Source organism: Penaeus monodon, chromosome 7, assembly GCF_015228065.2.
Source record: "Penaeus monodon isolate SGIC_2016 chromosome 7, NSTDA_Pmon_1, whole genome shotgun sequence".
Classification (NCBI taxonomy): Eukaryota; Metazoa; Arthropoda; class Malacostraca; order Decapoda; family Penaeidae; genus Penaeus; species Penaeus monodon.
This window is the reverse complement of record NC_051392.1, coordinates 5,101,128-5,116,127: the sequence shown is the minus strand read 5'-3', so window position 1 is coordinate 5,116,127 and position 15,000 is coordinate 5,101,128. Positions and strand designations below refer to the sequence as shown.

At 36.8% G+C, this 15,000-nt stretch overlaps 1 protein-coding gene across 1 annotated transcript in view; it reads right to left on the bottom strand.

The window, feature by feature from the left end:
* The window catches only part of LOC119575503 (KRAB-A domain-containing protein 2-like), a 10,342-nt gene extending 234 nt beyond the window's left edge, over window positions 1–10,108 (bottom strand). Inside the window, exons 1-2 of the mRNA XM_037923156.1 lie at window positions 10,104–10,108; window positions 1–229 (exon numbers count right to left, since the gene is read on the bottom strand). The exon at window positions 1–229 is cut by the window's left edge and continues 234 nt beyond it. Coding sequence (XP_037779084.1) covers window positions 1–229; window positions 10,104–10,108 — 234 coding nt within the window. The remainder of the gene's footprint in view (window positions 230–10,103) is intronic.
* Between the last annotated feature and the right edge of the window lie 4,892 nt (window positions 10,109–15,000).

Here is a 15,000-nt window from a genome sequence, read left to right as displayed (position 1 = left end):
TGTAACTGGTCGCTTTCTTTTCTTCTGGCACTCTTCACAGTACGATATAAACAATTCAAGAGCTTCCCGTGAGATGTTAGCGTATTTCTTTGCTGTTTCTTTGATCATGCGATCCCGCCCGCCATGACTTGTAGCGATGTGTGCTCTCTTGATTACGTCGTAAGTATCCTCGATGGTGACATAGTACAGGACCAGTTCATGTTTGCAGAGAAGTATCTCATATCTGAAGCTTTAGTAGTGCATCTATGGACAGAACGCTGCACATTCATGTACGTACATGAATGTGAAAGTAGGTCAGTGACCGTGACGTAATCAGTGACCTTGACGAAACCACAAACCGCAAACCGCAACCAATGTCCACAACAACATAATCAATACCCGGAAATCATTAACCTACTTTCATATGTGCATTTTATGTTCGAACATGGCGCATCATAAGAGAAATAATGAAACAAATGATGTTCTACAGACGAGTATCCCCTCCAATGTAGGTGACCGGTGACATAGATTAATGATCACAGCGTAACCACACAACCTTATCGAGAGTGAAAGCAGGATAATGATCACGAGGCAACCACTAGACCATAGCTAACGATGGCTAACGCGCACACCTTATGGTTGAAAATGGTGCATCATAACAGAAAGATGACCACTGAAAGTGATTAACTAATCAATATCCGTATCCGAAATCATTACTCATAGCCAGTGATGTACAGACGAGGATCTCCTCCAATGCAGGTTGACATAGATTAATGATCACCGCGTAATCACACAACCTTGTCGAGAGTGAAAGCAGGTTAATGATCACGAGGTAACCACCAGACCGTAGCTAATGATGACTAGCACACACACCTTACAGTTGAAAATGGTGTATCATAACAGAAAGATGACCAATATCCGTAACCGAAATCATTACCCGTAGGCAGGTGCTACAGATGACTCACCCGCGGCTCCTCCCATCCACACCACAATATTCACCATGTTTAAACTTGTACCGAGATCGAGAATTAATTCTGTTACAGACGAGGGAAACCGTCTCTCCTAATGACTGAAACTGTCAAAATCAATAATGAATAGGTCACACAGGTCTGCTAATGACCGATAATTTCTGCTCCTCTCTCACTGTACCAGAGATAAGAATACAATTAAGTGTAAAGGATTATAAAAACTCGTTATACAATATATGCTTTTATTTTTGATTGTATAAACACTATACAATGCGCTCACACACACACACACACACACACACACACACACACACACACAAACACACACACACACACACACACACACACACATACACACATACACACATACACACACACACACAGACACAGACACACACACACACACACACACACACACACACACACACACACACACACACAAATATTGCTAAGGTAATACCAAAATGATACATCTATCGTCTGCGATAGACTTTCCTCCTCAACCATATTTTGCATCAATCCCGTATATGGTGTAGGCGATGTGGAAGAAGAACTCGTGTGATGTCTAATACACACACCTAAAGGGTTCCTCTCACCCTCCCCTCGTCCTCTCCAAACCAACCCTCCTTCCCTTCCTACCGCCCCTGCCCCACATTCCTCCATACCCAAAGCAATAATAGTAAGAAAAAGAAGCAAACAAACAAATCACAAGTCCTACTTAGGGAGATAATACAGCCCTGCACTGAAGTGCGAGTGATCACCCCTCCTAATGAATGATGCAATCATAATCCAACCCAGTGCCAGGTGTCACTGATGACCCACCTCCCTCCCCTCCTCCTCTCCAAACCAACCCTCCTTCCCTTCCTACCGCCCCTGCCCCACATTCCTCCATACCCAAAGCAATAATAGTAAGAAAAAGAAGCAAACAAACAAATCACAAGTCCTACTTAAGGAGATAATACAGCCCTGCACTGAAGTGCGAGTGATCACCCCTCCTAATGAATGATGCAATCATAATCCAACCCAATACCAGGTGTCACTGATGACCCACCTCCCTCATCACCCCCCCCCCACACAACACACACACCGCCCCCGCAATATTCATCGTGTTTGAACTTGTACCCGGATCGAGAATTGACCCTGTTACAGACGAGTGACCACCCCTCCTAATGAATGAAACTGTCATAATCAATAACCCCATTCCCTCCCCCTCCCCCTCCCCCTCACACCACAATATTCACCACGTTTGAATTTGTAACTGAATCGATAATTAATCCTGCTACAGACGAGTGACCACCCCTTCTAATTCATCATAACCCATAAATGTCCCTCTAATGATGACTAATACGTTCACCTAAAGGGTGTCTCTACTCCTCTCCAAAGCAATAATAAGAATAAGAATAAGAGGAAGAAGCACACAATCAAACAAAAATGCATACAGCTGCTGACACACGCAAAGTCCGAGAACAGGGAAGCCTCCATCCCCCGACCCGCATTCCCCCATATTCCGTTACGGAGCAATAATGGTAAAAGTCTTGACACGTCGGTTACGTTAAATCGCCAAAACATCCCAATATTAAGAATTCATTGCAATCAAAAGGATTATAAAATACGTTGCTGTAATCAATATGTCTTTATTAAGGTCTTCATATATGCCTTTAGTACAAACAAACAGACACAAATACAAATCATATCGCCCCGAATTTCATATAACGAGGGTGATAATATGATCATTTCTTCTTATTCAGAGGTAATGACGGTGGCGGTGCACTCTCGTCTTGAGGTGTAACCAACCAAGGAAAAGAAATCCATTTTAACCCTTACTAAGATTGACAATGTTCGCATTACGTAAATATAAGACAAAAATATATGCATATGACACTATCCATTTCTCACTCCATATGCATATATAAAAAAAAATACTTGCAAAGACCATAATCAATATCTTTACAAATGTTTACAAATGCATAATATAACAAAGATGCAACTCTAATAAGAATATCTCAACAGAAATTTCTTAACTTCGCGGGAACGATTGATAAACTTGCGAACTCCTCTCTTCTTTTAACATGTTATACTAGTCGTTCTTACATCCCAAAGGCATCTTCATAATAAAAATACAATTCAGTGAAAAGGATCATGAAACTCTTGTTGTACCCAACATGCCTTTAATATGACTTTCAAGAACACAAACACGCGTCCTAACAGGTGATAACACAAATAAGATAAAAATAACAGGCTTATATTTTTTGTGTAAATGTAAATGCGATAACTACCACTACGCACGTTTGAAAATTGCAGGCTTATACAACAGGTTAATCATAATATAACAGGTGCAACCCTAATAAGAATAACAACAGAAATTTCTTAACTTCGCGGGACGATTGATAAGCTATCTTACATCCCAAAGGCATCTTTCTAATAAAAATACAATTCACTCAAAAGGATCATGAAACTCTTGTTGTACTCAATGTCTTTATTATGACTTTCACAAACACACATCCTAACAGGCGGTAATACAAATAAAATGAAAATAACAAGCTTAAATTTTCTGTGTAAATGTAAATGTGATAACCACTAATTTCAGGCTTATACAACAGTTTAATTACCTAACAGGTTGAAAAGTCACCGGTTTTATTCTATTTAGAGAGCATTAATAGGGTTTTCAACGCATCTGCGCGAGACCAAAGATGGGTTTCCCCCTCCTATTTCCGCCTGAACAGTTAATTATCTACCAACTAGGACCACCACCTGTCCCCACGTGCCGAACCAGTTATGTTTTGCTAATTAACCTTAAGGGACAATGCGGTATATTTCCTAAAATGTTCCCGCCTCAGCTCTCAATTTTGTACAATCTACAATGCAAACTAGTAAATATGTTCAGCTTTCCCATATGTATAACTCTGTGCACGCCAATACAGTGCATTCTCTTCTGATATAAAAAGACCAGGGTAAACATCGATTAGGGATCCTCCGTTTTATGATGCTATAAGAAAAAGATGAATTAGAACAGAAGGTGGACTAGCTTTTCAGTAATTTACTCCCCCTCCTCGAAATTGTCTATAGTACCTCCCTACAAGTATATACGAAGAAAAGGAACTATGCAACGGTAACCACTAATGTTGGTTACTATAGTTTCATTTATCTAGCAAATATGTTTTTTTTGTCTCCTACAAGAACGGGAAAAATATTATAAAAGGACACAAATAACCTTGCCAACGGGTATAATTCAACCAAACTTTACTTCTCGATTTCCCCGTCATTGCCTTTCTACAAATATGCAGCAAGAGATAGAGCTAGATAAGTTGTTATCTTTAAGAGACGATCACCTCACCGCCGGACTATGGTGATTTACTTTATCGGGAAACGTACATTCAGCCACCGCTTTTTAAGTAACACATGCATATATTTTCTCAAATCTCCCTATTCAAAGAGAGAAATATTTTTTACGTTGGCACTGAATAAAACTTGACACTCGATCTCTTTAATATTTTCTGAATATCTTAATACAAAGTCATACCAAATGAAAAAATATATATCTTAACATCCTTTGCCTATGATTTTTCACTATGTCCCTAGTTGTTGTAGTAGCGAAAACATTTAAGGCCCCTATAAATTATTTTTATCTTCAAAAATCAAAACACCTGTATAACAAGAAGGCTTTCACTTGATTATTTTTCCCTTTTAGCAACTATGTCTTTATCAAAAACAAGAACTTTTATAAGATATGAAAAAAGAGGTAAAATAATATAACTCCCCATGTTATAAAGCTTTTATAATTGTACGTGTATTGGACAATGACAAAGTCAAATTCGCCTAAAGCAGGGATTTTTTGACCAATGATATGTTTACCCCTGTGAGTAAAAAAAATATATATTAGTGACACCCTCGATGCGATGGATCTTAGCAGACAGCATGCGATTTTCCAACTGATGCGTTTTTTTTCTTTTCTTAAACCGAGTTATCAACAACTATATATTATATTTCTTAATCAAAATATTCTTTGCAAAATATAAAAAATAAAGGTGCTACATTAGATATTCTTGTTTTACATGGCAGTAAAAGTGTATATGACGAGCAACATACAGTCGAGGAGGTAAGTTATAGAGAAAGGGTTGAAAATCACAGTCCTAAAGGGGAAAAAAGCCGCATCCGAAGCAATATTTTCTAAATGACAAGTAAAAAAGCATTCGTTTAGGAGAAAAAATATTCGCATTACCTCATAATAAGGGAGGGAAAAGCTTCTTTTCATAACTTAGAGAAAGCAAAATGCCCTTTTTTTCAAATACATGGGTGATTGAAGTATTTGTGTATGACCAGAGCAGTTTTTTTCAGACTTGGGAAATATATGGTAAGTTTTGCTTCTCGCTTTCCTCGCAATTTTTATTCTTAAATGACAAATAATGCTTACCAATGGTATCAATATATGTATTTTTTTGCATAAAAATACCTTCTAACCTTGTTATTAAAGAAGAAATAAGCAAATATACCCAAAACTATTAACATATTTTGTCTTAGAAAAAAATCATTGATCGATTGATTGATTATTTAAGATTACTGCCCGTCTACGGCAAAAAACACCAATAAATATTATATAAAAATCAAATCATGAGTAATGTGCTTATAAAAGTATAAAGTTATTGTATAAATATTATGCATCCTTATATTTTGTTTAAAATATTAGACTCCCTTAGGAAACTAATAAGTCCTATGTCACAATCCTCCGATACATTTTCCAGCGAGACAAGTACATACGTCTGAGAATGCTGCACATTTTCCCACTAAATGTGCGACCGCCAATGGCACTCCTCTCAATGTGGTGCACTTTTAGCTGTCATCAGTGACCGATTCTCAACCTTGTTAACAAAACTTCTACTTGGCGGTTACATTATAATCATTCAGCATGTAAACTGCCTACGTTATCAGCGTCTTCTTCGTCGTCAGAGAATATTTCTCCCTGTAATGTTGACCGCAGCCTAGACGAGGGACTCTATATTCCCGCACGCGCCGCACTCATCACCGACGCGGATGCGCGCGCGGGGAAGTAAAACCGCACGCGGCGCCGGCGGAGGGCGGCGAGGGCGGCGCCGGCGAGGGCGGCGACAGGGGAGGGGCTTCTTATAAAAGTTCTTTGATATCAAGAAAGATATTATTTTCGCTAAATTTTGCAGTGTTATCTTCAGTAGATAAACCGACTTCCTTGTATTTCATATTTTGCCTCTGAGCAGTATTTTACAAGGTCCCTTTAATCTAATATACAAGATATTTTTATCCCTTTTTTATATCAAGCGGATATATATATATATATATATATATATATATATATATATATATATATATATATATACATATATATATATATATATATATATATATATATATATATATATATATATATATATAAGAGAGAGAGAGAGAGAGAGAGAGAGAGAGAGAGAGATAGAGAACCTTTATAATTAAAAATATTGAAATTGTTGACAGGTACGGTTTATGAGTGTCATTTTTTAAATATTCAAACGACTTTATTCAGGGAAAAATTGAGAAATATAGTAACTTGAATGTGCCCCTCCTCCTCTCTATGTAAGCGTTGTCGTCAAAGGCGCCCCCCTCCCCTGTCGCCCCAACCGCCCTCTGCCGCCCTCGCCGCCGCCGCCGCCCTCCGCCGCCCTCGCCGGCGCCGCTCTCGCCGCCCTCCGCCGGTTTTACTTCCCCGCGCGCGCATCCGCGTCGGTGATGAGTGCGGCGCGTGCGGGAATATAGAGTCCCTCGTCTAGGCTGCGGTCAACATTACAGGGAGAAATATTCTCTGACGACGAAGAAGACGCTGATAACGTAGGCAGTTTACATGCTGAATGATTATAATGTAACCGCCAAGTAGAAGTTTTGTTAACAAGGTTGAGAATCGGTCACTGATGACAGCTAAAAGTGCACCACATTGTGAGGAGTGCCATTGGCGGTCGCACATTTAGTGGGAAAATGTGCAGCATTCTCAGACGTATGTACTTGTCTCGCTGGAAAATGTATCGGAGGATTGTGACATAGGACTTATTAGTTTCCTAAGGGAGTCTAATATTTTAAACAAAATATAAGGATGCATAATATTTATACAATAACTTTATACTTTTATAAGCACATTACTCATGATTTGATTTTTATATAATATTTATTGGTGTTTTTTGCCGTAGGCGGGGCAGATAATCTTAAATAATCAATCAATCGATCAATGATTTTTTTTTTCTAAGACAAAATATGTTAATAGTTTTGGGTATATTTGCTTATTTCTTCTTTAATAACAAGGTTAGATGGTACTTTTATGCAAAAAATACATATATTGATACCATTGGTAAGCATTATTTGTCATTTAAGAATAAGAATTACACTTTTACATAAGGAAATTTGATAAAATACTAGCATGTAATGGCTCGGATGCGGTTGTTAGTATTTATAAGCCTCTATCAGATTCTGAATGCTCCTTCCGACAGAGGTGACATGCCCGGAAGACAGCAAATCGTGCCCTGTTATCGTCGTATTTCTGTCTGCGAATGGGAAAAAATAAATAATTGCGATGAAAGCGAGAAGCAAAACTTGAATGAATGATGGAATTATAAATTCTGACAAATTATCGCGGCAAATGTTTGTACTATGTTGATTGTGTATTGCAGTCATACGAGTAATTATCTATTTTATACTACTAATGAAAGACATATTACTGTTTTCTTTTATCAAATTTTATGTTTTCTTCGCAAGGAACCTCCAAGCTTGATATGGCTATAAGCATCACCAATTCTAAGTCAATCAATGTCAATACATATTTAGTGTTGTGTGAAGTTATGTGCTGGTCCCAAGCCCGGATAAAATAGAGAGAATGGTTGCCTAAAATGGTAACACCGGCACTCTCCGTGGAAAGGAACTGGGGACCCTACCACGTACTCACTCCAAGAGCATCACAACATGAAAACTACAATTAAGTATCATGCTGTGACCACGGCGGCTCAGACATGAACCTACCGTTAAAAGAAGAAGAGAAGTTATGTTATAGCTCCAGTTATGATTATAATCACCATTTTTTACATCCTCGCGGTAAATACAGCATCGCGCTTAGTCGAGGGGAGAGGGGAGGAGGAGCAGATTTAGGAGAAGGGTGAGGCCTCGCCAACGAGATATGGCATGTTTGATAGGGAGAACAGACCGTGAGCTAGCGGAACGAGTGGGTGTGAAGAGCGATGTGCTACGAAAATCAACAACCGAGGCGAGTATTTCTAAAACTTTCTAGCTATCTAGAACATGGGGGGTTTACCTTGGTCAAATGATTAAAGGGGTGCGATTTCCATGGTAGATATTCATTAAGTATGCAGTTCTTCACGAAAGGAGACGATAAAAGTACTTCCATGGTGTCGCTCTATTGATCGCCTATTCCTCACTTCGCACGCCCATTAATGGTTTTAGTATGTCGATGAAGTCATTATCTCGTGACAAGAAGGGGTATTCCCTGATACCTGTTTGTGGTCGTCCGTTATCTGGATATTGCCTGGAAGGCATCGTTAGATAAATAAGTCTTTTTGTTAAAGATGCTAGCAATGCTATAACATTTTAACCCTTACCATATATTTCCCAAGTCTGAAAAAAACTGCTCTGGTCATACACAAATACTTCAATCACCCTTGTATTTGAAAAAAAAAGGGCATTTGCTTTCTCTAAGTTATGAAAAGAACTTTTCCCTCCCTTATTATGAGGTATGCGAATATTTTTTTCTCCTAAACGAATGCTTTTTTACTTGTCATTTAGAAAAATTGCTTCGGATGCGGCTTTTTTCCCCTTTAGGACTGTGATTTTCAAACCCTTTCTTTTATAACTTACCTCCTCGACTGTATGTTGCTCGTCATATACACTTTTACTGCCATGTAAACAAGAATATCTAATGTAGACACACAACAAGAAAGCACCTTTATATTTTTATATTTTGCAAGAATATTTTGATAAGAAATATAATATATAGTTGTTGATAACTCGGTTTAAGAAAAAAAAAAAAACGCATCAATTGAAATCGCATTGCTGTACTGCTAAGATCCATCGCATCGAGGTGTCACTAAATATATTTTTTTTTACTCACAGGGGTAAACATATCCTTGGTCAAAAAATCCCTGTTTTAGGCGAATTTGACTTTGTCATTGTCCAAATACACATACAATTATAAAAGCTTTATAACATGGGGAGTTATATCATTTTACCTCTTTTTTCATATCTAATAAAAGTTCTAGTTTATGATAAAGACATAGTTGCTAAAAAGGGAAAAATAATCAAGTGAAAGCTTGTTATACAGTGTTTTGAATTTTTGAAGATAAAAATAATTTTTAGGGGCCTTAAATGTTTCGCTACTACAAACAACTAGGGCAATCATATGAAAAATCATAGGCAAAGGATGTTAAGATATATATTTTTTCATTTGGTATGACTTTGTATTAAGATATTCAGAAAATATTAAAGAGATCGAGTGTCAAGTTTTATTCAGTGCCAACGTAAAAAATATTTCTCTCTTTGAATAGGGAGATTTGAGAAAATATATGCATGTGTTACTTAAAAGCGGTGGCTGAATGTACGTTTCCCGATAAGTAAATCACCATAGTTCCGGCGGTGAGGTGATCGTCTCTTAAAGATAAACACTTATCTAGCTCTATCTCTTGCTGCATATTGTAGAAAGGCAATGACGGGGAAATCGAGAAGTAAAGTTTGGTTGAATTATACCCGTTGGCAAGGTTATTTGTGTCCTTTTATAGTATTTTTCCCGTTCTTGTAGGAAACAAAAAAAAACATATTTGCTAGATAAATGAAACTATAGTAACCAACATTAGTGGTTACCGTTGCATAGTTCCTTTTCTTCATATATATTTGTAGGGAGGTACTATAGACAATTTCGAGCGAGGGGGAGTAATTACTGAAAAGCTAGTCCACCTTCTGTTCTAATTCATCTTTTTCTTATAGCATCATAAAACGGAGGATCCCTAATCGATGTTTACCCTGGTCTTTTTATATCAGAAGAGAATGCACTGTATTGGCGTGCACAGAGTTATACATATGGGAAAGCTGAACATATTTACTAGTTTGCATTGTAGATTGTACAAAATTGAGAGCTAGGCGGGAACATTTAGGAAATTATACCGCATTGTCCCTTAAGGTTAATTAGCAAAACATAACTGGTTCGGCACGTGGGGACAGGTGGTGGTCCTAGTTGGTAGATAATTAACTGTTCAGGCGCAAATAGGAGGGGGAAACCCGTCTTTGGTCTCGCGCAGATGCGTTGAAAACCCTATTAATGCTCTCTAAATAGAAAAAACGGTGACTTTTCAACCTGTTAGGTAATTAAACTGTTGTATAAGCCTGAAATTTTCAACTTATGAGATAGTGGTTATCACATTTACATTTACACAGAAAATTTTAAGCTTGTTATTTTCATTTTATTTGTATTACCGCCTGTTAGGATGTGTGTTTGTGAACGTCATAATAAAGACATTGAGTACAGCAAGAGTTTTCATGATCCTTTTGAGTGAATTGTATTTTATTAGAAAGATGCCTTTGGGATGTAAGATAGCTTATCAATCGTCCCGCGAAGTTAAGAAATTTCTGTTGTTTATTCTTATTAGGGTTGCACCTGTTATATTATTGATAACCTGTTGTATAAGCCTGCAATTTTCAAACGTGCGTAGTGGTAGTTATCGCATTTACATTTACACAAAAAATATAAGCCTGTTATTTTTATCTTATTTGTGTTATCACCTGTTAGGACGCGTGTTTGTTTCTTGAAAGTCATATTAAAGGCATGTTGGGTAAACAGAGTTTCATGATCCTTTTCACTGAATTGTATTTTTATTATGAAGATACCTTTGGGAAGTAAGAACGACTTGTATAACATGTTAAAAGAAAGAGGAGTTCGCAGTTTATCAATCGTTCCCGCGAAGTTAGAAATTTCTGTTGAGATATCTTATTAGAGTTGCATCTTTGTTATATTATGCATTTGTAAACATTTGTAAAGATATTGATTATGGTCTTTGCAAGTATTTTTTTTTATATATGCATATGGAGTGAGAAATGGATAGTGTCATATGCATATATTTTTGTCTTATATTTACGTAATACGAACATTGTCAATCTTAGTAAGGGTTAAAATGGATTTCCTTTTCTTGGTTGGTTACACCTCAAGACGAGAGTGCACCACCACCGTCATTACCTCTGAATAAGAAGAAATGATCATATCATCCTCGTTATTAAATTCGGGGCGATATGATTTGTATTTGTGTCTGTTTGTTTGTATTAAGGCATATATGAAGGACCTTGTTAGGGTTATTGATTATGACAGTTTCATCATTAGGAGGGGTTGGTCACTCGTCTGTAACAGGGTCAATTCTCGATCCGGGTACAAGTTCAAACACGATGAATATTGCTGGGGCGGTGTGTGTGTGTGTGTGTGTGGGGGGGGGTGATGAGGGAGGTGGGTCATCAGTGACACCTGGTCTTGGGTTGGATTATGATTTGCATCATTCATTAGGAGGTGATCACTCGCACTTCAGTGCTGGGCTGTATTATCTCCTTAAGTAGGACTTGTGATTTTGTTTGTTTGCTTCTTTTTCTTACTATTATTGCTTTGGTATGGAGGAATGTGGGGCAGGGCGGTAGGAAGGGAAGGAGGGTTGGTTTGGAGAGGAGGAGGGGAGGGAGGTTGGGTCATCAGTGACACCTGGCACTGGGTTGGATTATGATTGCATCATTCATTAGGAGGGTGATCACTCGCACTTCAGTGCAGGGCTGTATTATCTCCCTAAGTAGGACTTGTGATTTCTTTGTTTGCTTCTTTTTCTTACTATTATTGCTTTGGGTATGGAGGAATGTGGGGCAGGGGCGGGAGAAAGGAAGGAGGGTTGGTTTGGAGAGGACGAGGGGAGGGTGAGAGGAACCCTTTAGGTGTGTGTATTAGACATCACAGAGTTCTTCTTCCACATCGCCTACACCATATACGGGATTGATGCAAAATATGGTTGAGGAGGAAAGTCTATCGCAGACGATAGATGTATCATTTTGGTATTCACCTTAGCAATATTTGTGTGTGTGTGTGTGTGTGTGTGTGTGTGTGTGTGTGTGTGTGTGTATGTGTTTATGTGTGTGTGTGTGTGTGTGTGTGTGTTTGTGTGTGTGTGTGTGTGTGTGTGTGTGTTTTGTGTGTGTGTGTGTGTGTGTGTGTGTGTGTGTGTGTGTGTGTGTGTGTGTGTGTGGCTGTGTGTGTGAGCGCCATTGTATAGGTTTATACAATCAAAATAAAAGCATATATTGTATAACGAGTTTTTATAATCCTTTACACTTGATTGTATTCTTATCTCTGGTACAGTGAGAGAGGAGCAGAATTATCGTCATTAGCAACCTGTGTGACCTATTCATTATTGATTTTGACAGTTTCAGTCATTAGGAGAACGTTTCCCTCGTCTGTAACAGAATTAATTCTCGATCTCGGTACAAGTTTAAACATGGTGAATATTGTGGTGTGGATGGAGGAGCCGCGGGTGAGTCATCTGTACATCTGCCTACGGTAATGATTTCGGTTACGATATTGGTCATCTTTCTGTTATGATACACCATTTTCAACTGTAAGGTGTGTGTGCTAGTCATCATTAGCTACGGTCTGGTGGTTACTCGTGATCTTAACCTGCTTTCACTCTCGACAAGGTTGTGTGATTACGCGGTGATCATTAATCTATGTCAACCTGCATTGGAGGAGATCCTCGTCTGTACATCACTGGCTATGATAATGATTTCGGATACGGATATGATTATTAATCACTTTCAGTGGTCATCTTTCTGTTATGATGCACCATTTCAACCAAAGGTGTGCGCGTTAGCCGTCGTTAGCTATGGTCTAGTGGTTGCCTCGTGATCATTATCCTGCTTTCACTCTCGATAAGGTTGTGTGTTACGCTGTGATCATTAATCTATGTCACCGGTCACCTACATTGGAGGGGATACCGTCTGTAGAACATCATTTGTTTCATTATTTCTCTTATGATGCGTCATGTACGAACATAAAATGCACATGTGAAAATAGGTTAATGATTTCCCCGGGTATTGATTATGTTGTTGTGGACATTGGTTTTGCGGTTTGCGGTTTGTGGTTTTCGTCAGGTCACTGATTACGTCATCAGCCTGAAGACCTACTTTCACATTCATGTACGTGTGTGAGGGTGTGTTCGATTTTGTCCACCTTACATTTATCCTGCTTTCCACTCTGGATAAGGTTGTGTGGTTACGCTGTGAATCATTAATCTATGTCACCTGTCACCTGCATTGGAGGGGATACTCGTCTGTAGTACTATTTGGTTTCATTAATTTCTCTTATGAGGCTCATGTAGCGAACATAAAATGCACATGTGAAAGTAGGTTAATGATTTCCGGGTATTGATTTGTTTGTTGTGGCCATTGGTTGCGGTTTGCGGTTTGTGGTTTCGTCAAGGTCACTGATTAACGTCCGGTCACCTGACCTACTTTCACATTCATGTACGTACATGAATGTGCAGCGTTCTGTCGTATTACCTACTACTAGAAAAACACTACAGTGGAAGAAAAACCCACAATACAAAAACTAGATTTATTGAAAGTGAGACTACAGTTTCGAAATCCACCTGTATTCCATCTTCAGACCTGAAGATGGAATATTATATATTATAATATATATATATATATATAATATATATATATATATATATATTATATATATTATTAATTCTTCTACGTGAATAACATGTGTATATATAAATATATATATATAATATTTAATATATATATATATATATTTATTATATAATAGTATATATTGTCATATATATATATATATATATATTTTCGTGTATAAATGTGTATGAAATGTGTATATCTATATATATCTATATATTGTAGATATAGAACTATTATATATATCATATTATAATATATATACCTGGTGTGTGTGTGTGTGTGTGTGTTTGTATATATAAATATATGTGTATATATATATAATATATATATATATATGATCTACATAGATTATATATATATCCTTACATATAATATATATATATATATATAATAGATATATATATATATATATATTTATATATATAATATATAATATAATGTATATATATGTATATATAAATATAACTTGTATATATGTGTATATATAATAATATGTGTATATATCTATCTATCTATCTATAATTATATATTGTGTGTGTAATATTATAATATATATATATATATATATATATAATATATTATATATATATATATATAATATATAGATATACATTTATTCATTCTAATCTACTATCTATTCTATCTATCTATCTATCTTCTATCTATCTCTCTATCTATCTTCTATCTATATAGATATATATATATTATATATAATATTATACGTGTATAAATGTGATCTATAATAGAAATATATATATATCTATATATATATATATATATATATATAATATATTATATATATATATTAGAGATATATATATATCATATATATATATGTATAAATATATATATATATATATATATATGCAGATATATATAAAAATATATTTATATACTATATTATCATAATATATATATCTCTATCATATAGATGTTATACTATGTATATCTCTCTATGTATTTCTCTATATTATATCTAAATATATGTGCATCTATCTACTATCTATATATATCTATCTACTATCTCTATATATTTATAATATTAGATCATATATATCAGCGCTGGTTGTGTCTGTTCCAAGAAGCGGTAGTCCAGGCCGTGAATCGCGCCGCGTCCCCACAGGGTTTGGGCCTTCCGTGTCATTAACAGCTGACGGTTTGCTTCACCAGCGCCGCCGACCTCTTCGGTGGAACCTTGCATAAAACCTCTCGATATGCCAGCTTTCCACACGAACGGCTAACATATTAAAACGAAGAATTTGGTATACGCGGAATGTCCTGCAGGTGGCCCCAGAGATGATTTCAGCTACAAAACCTTATGTAATGGGATCGTAGACGCGGG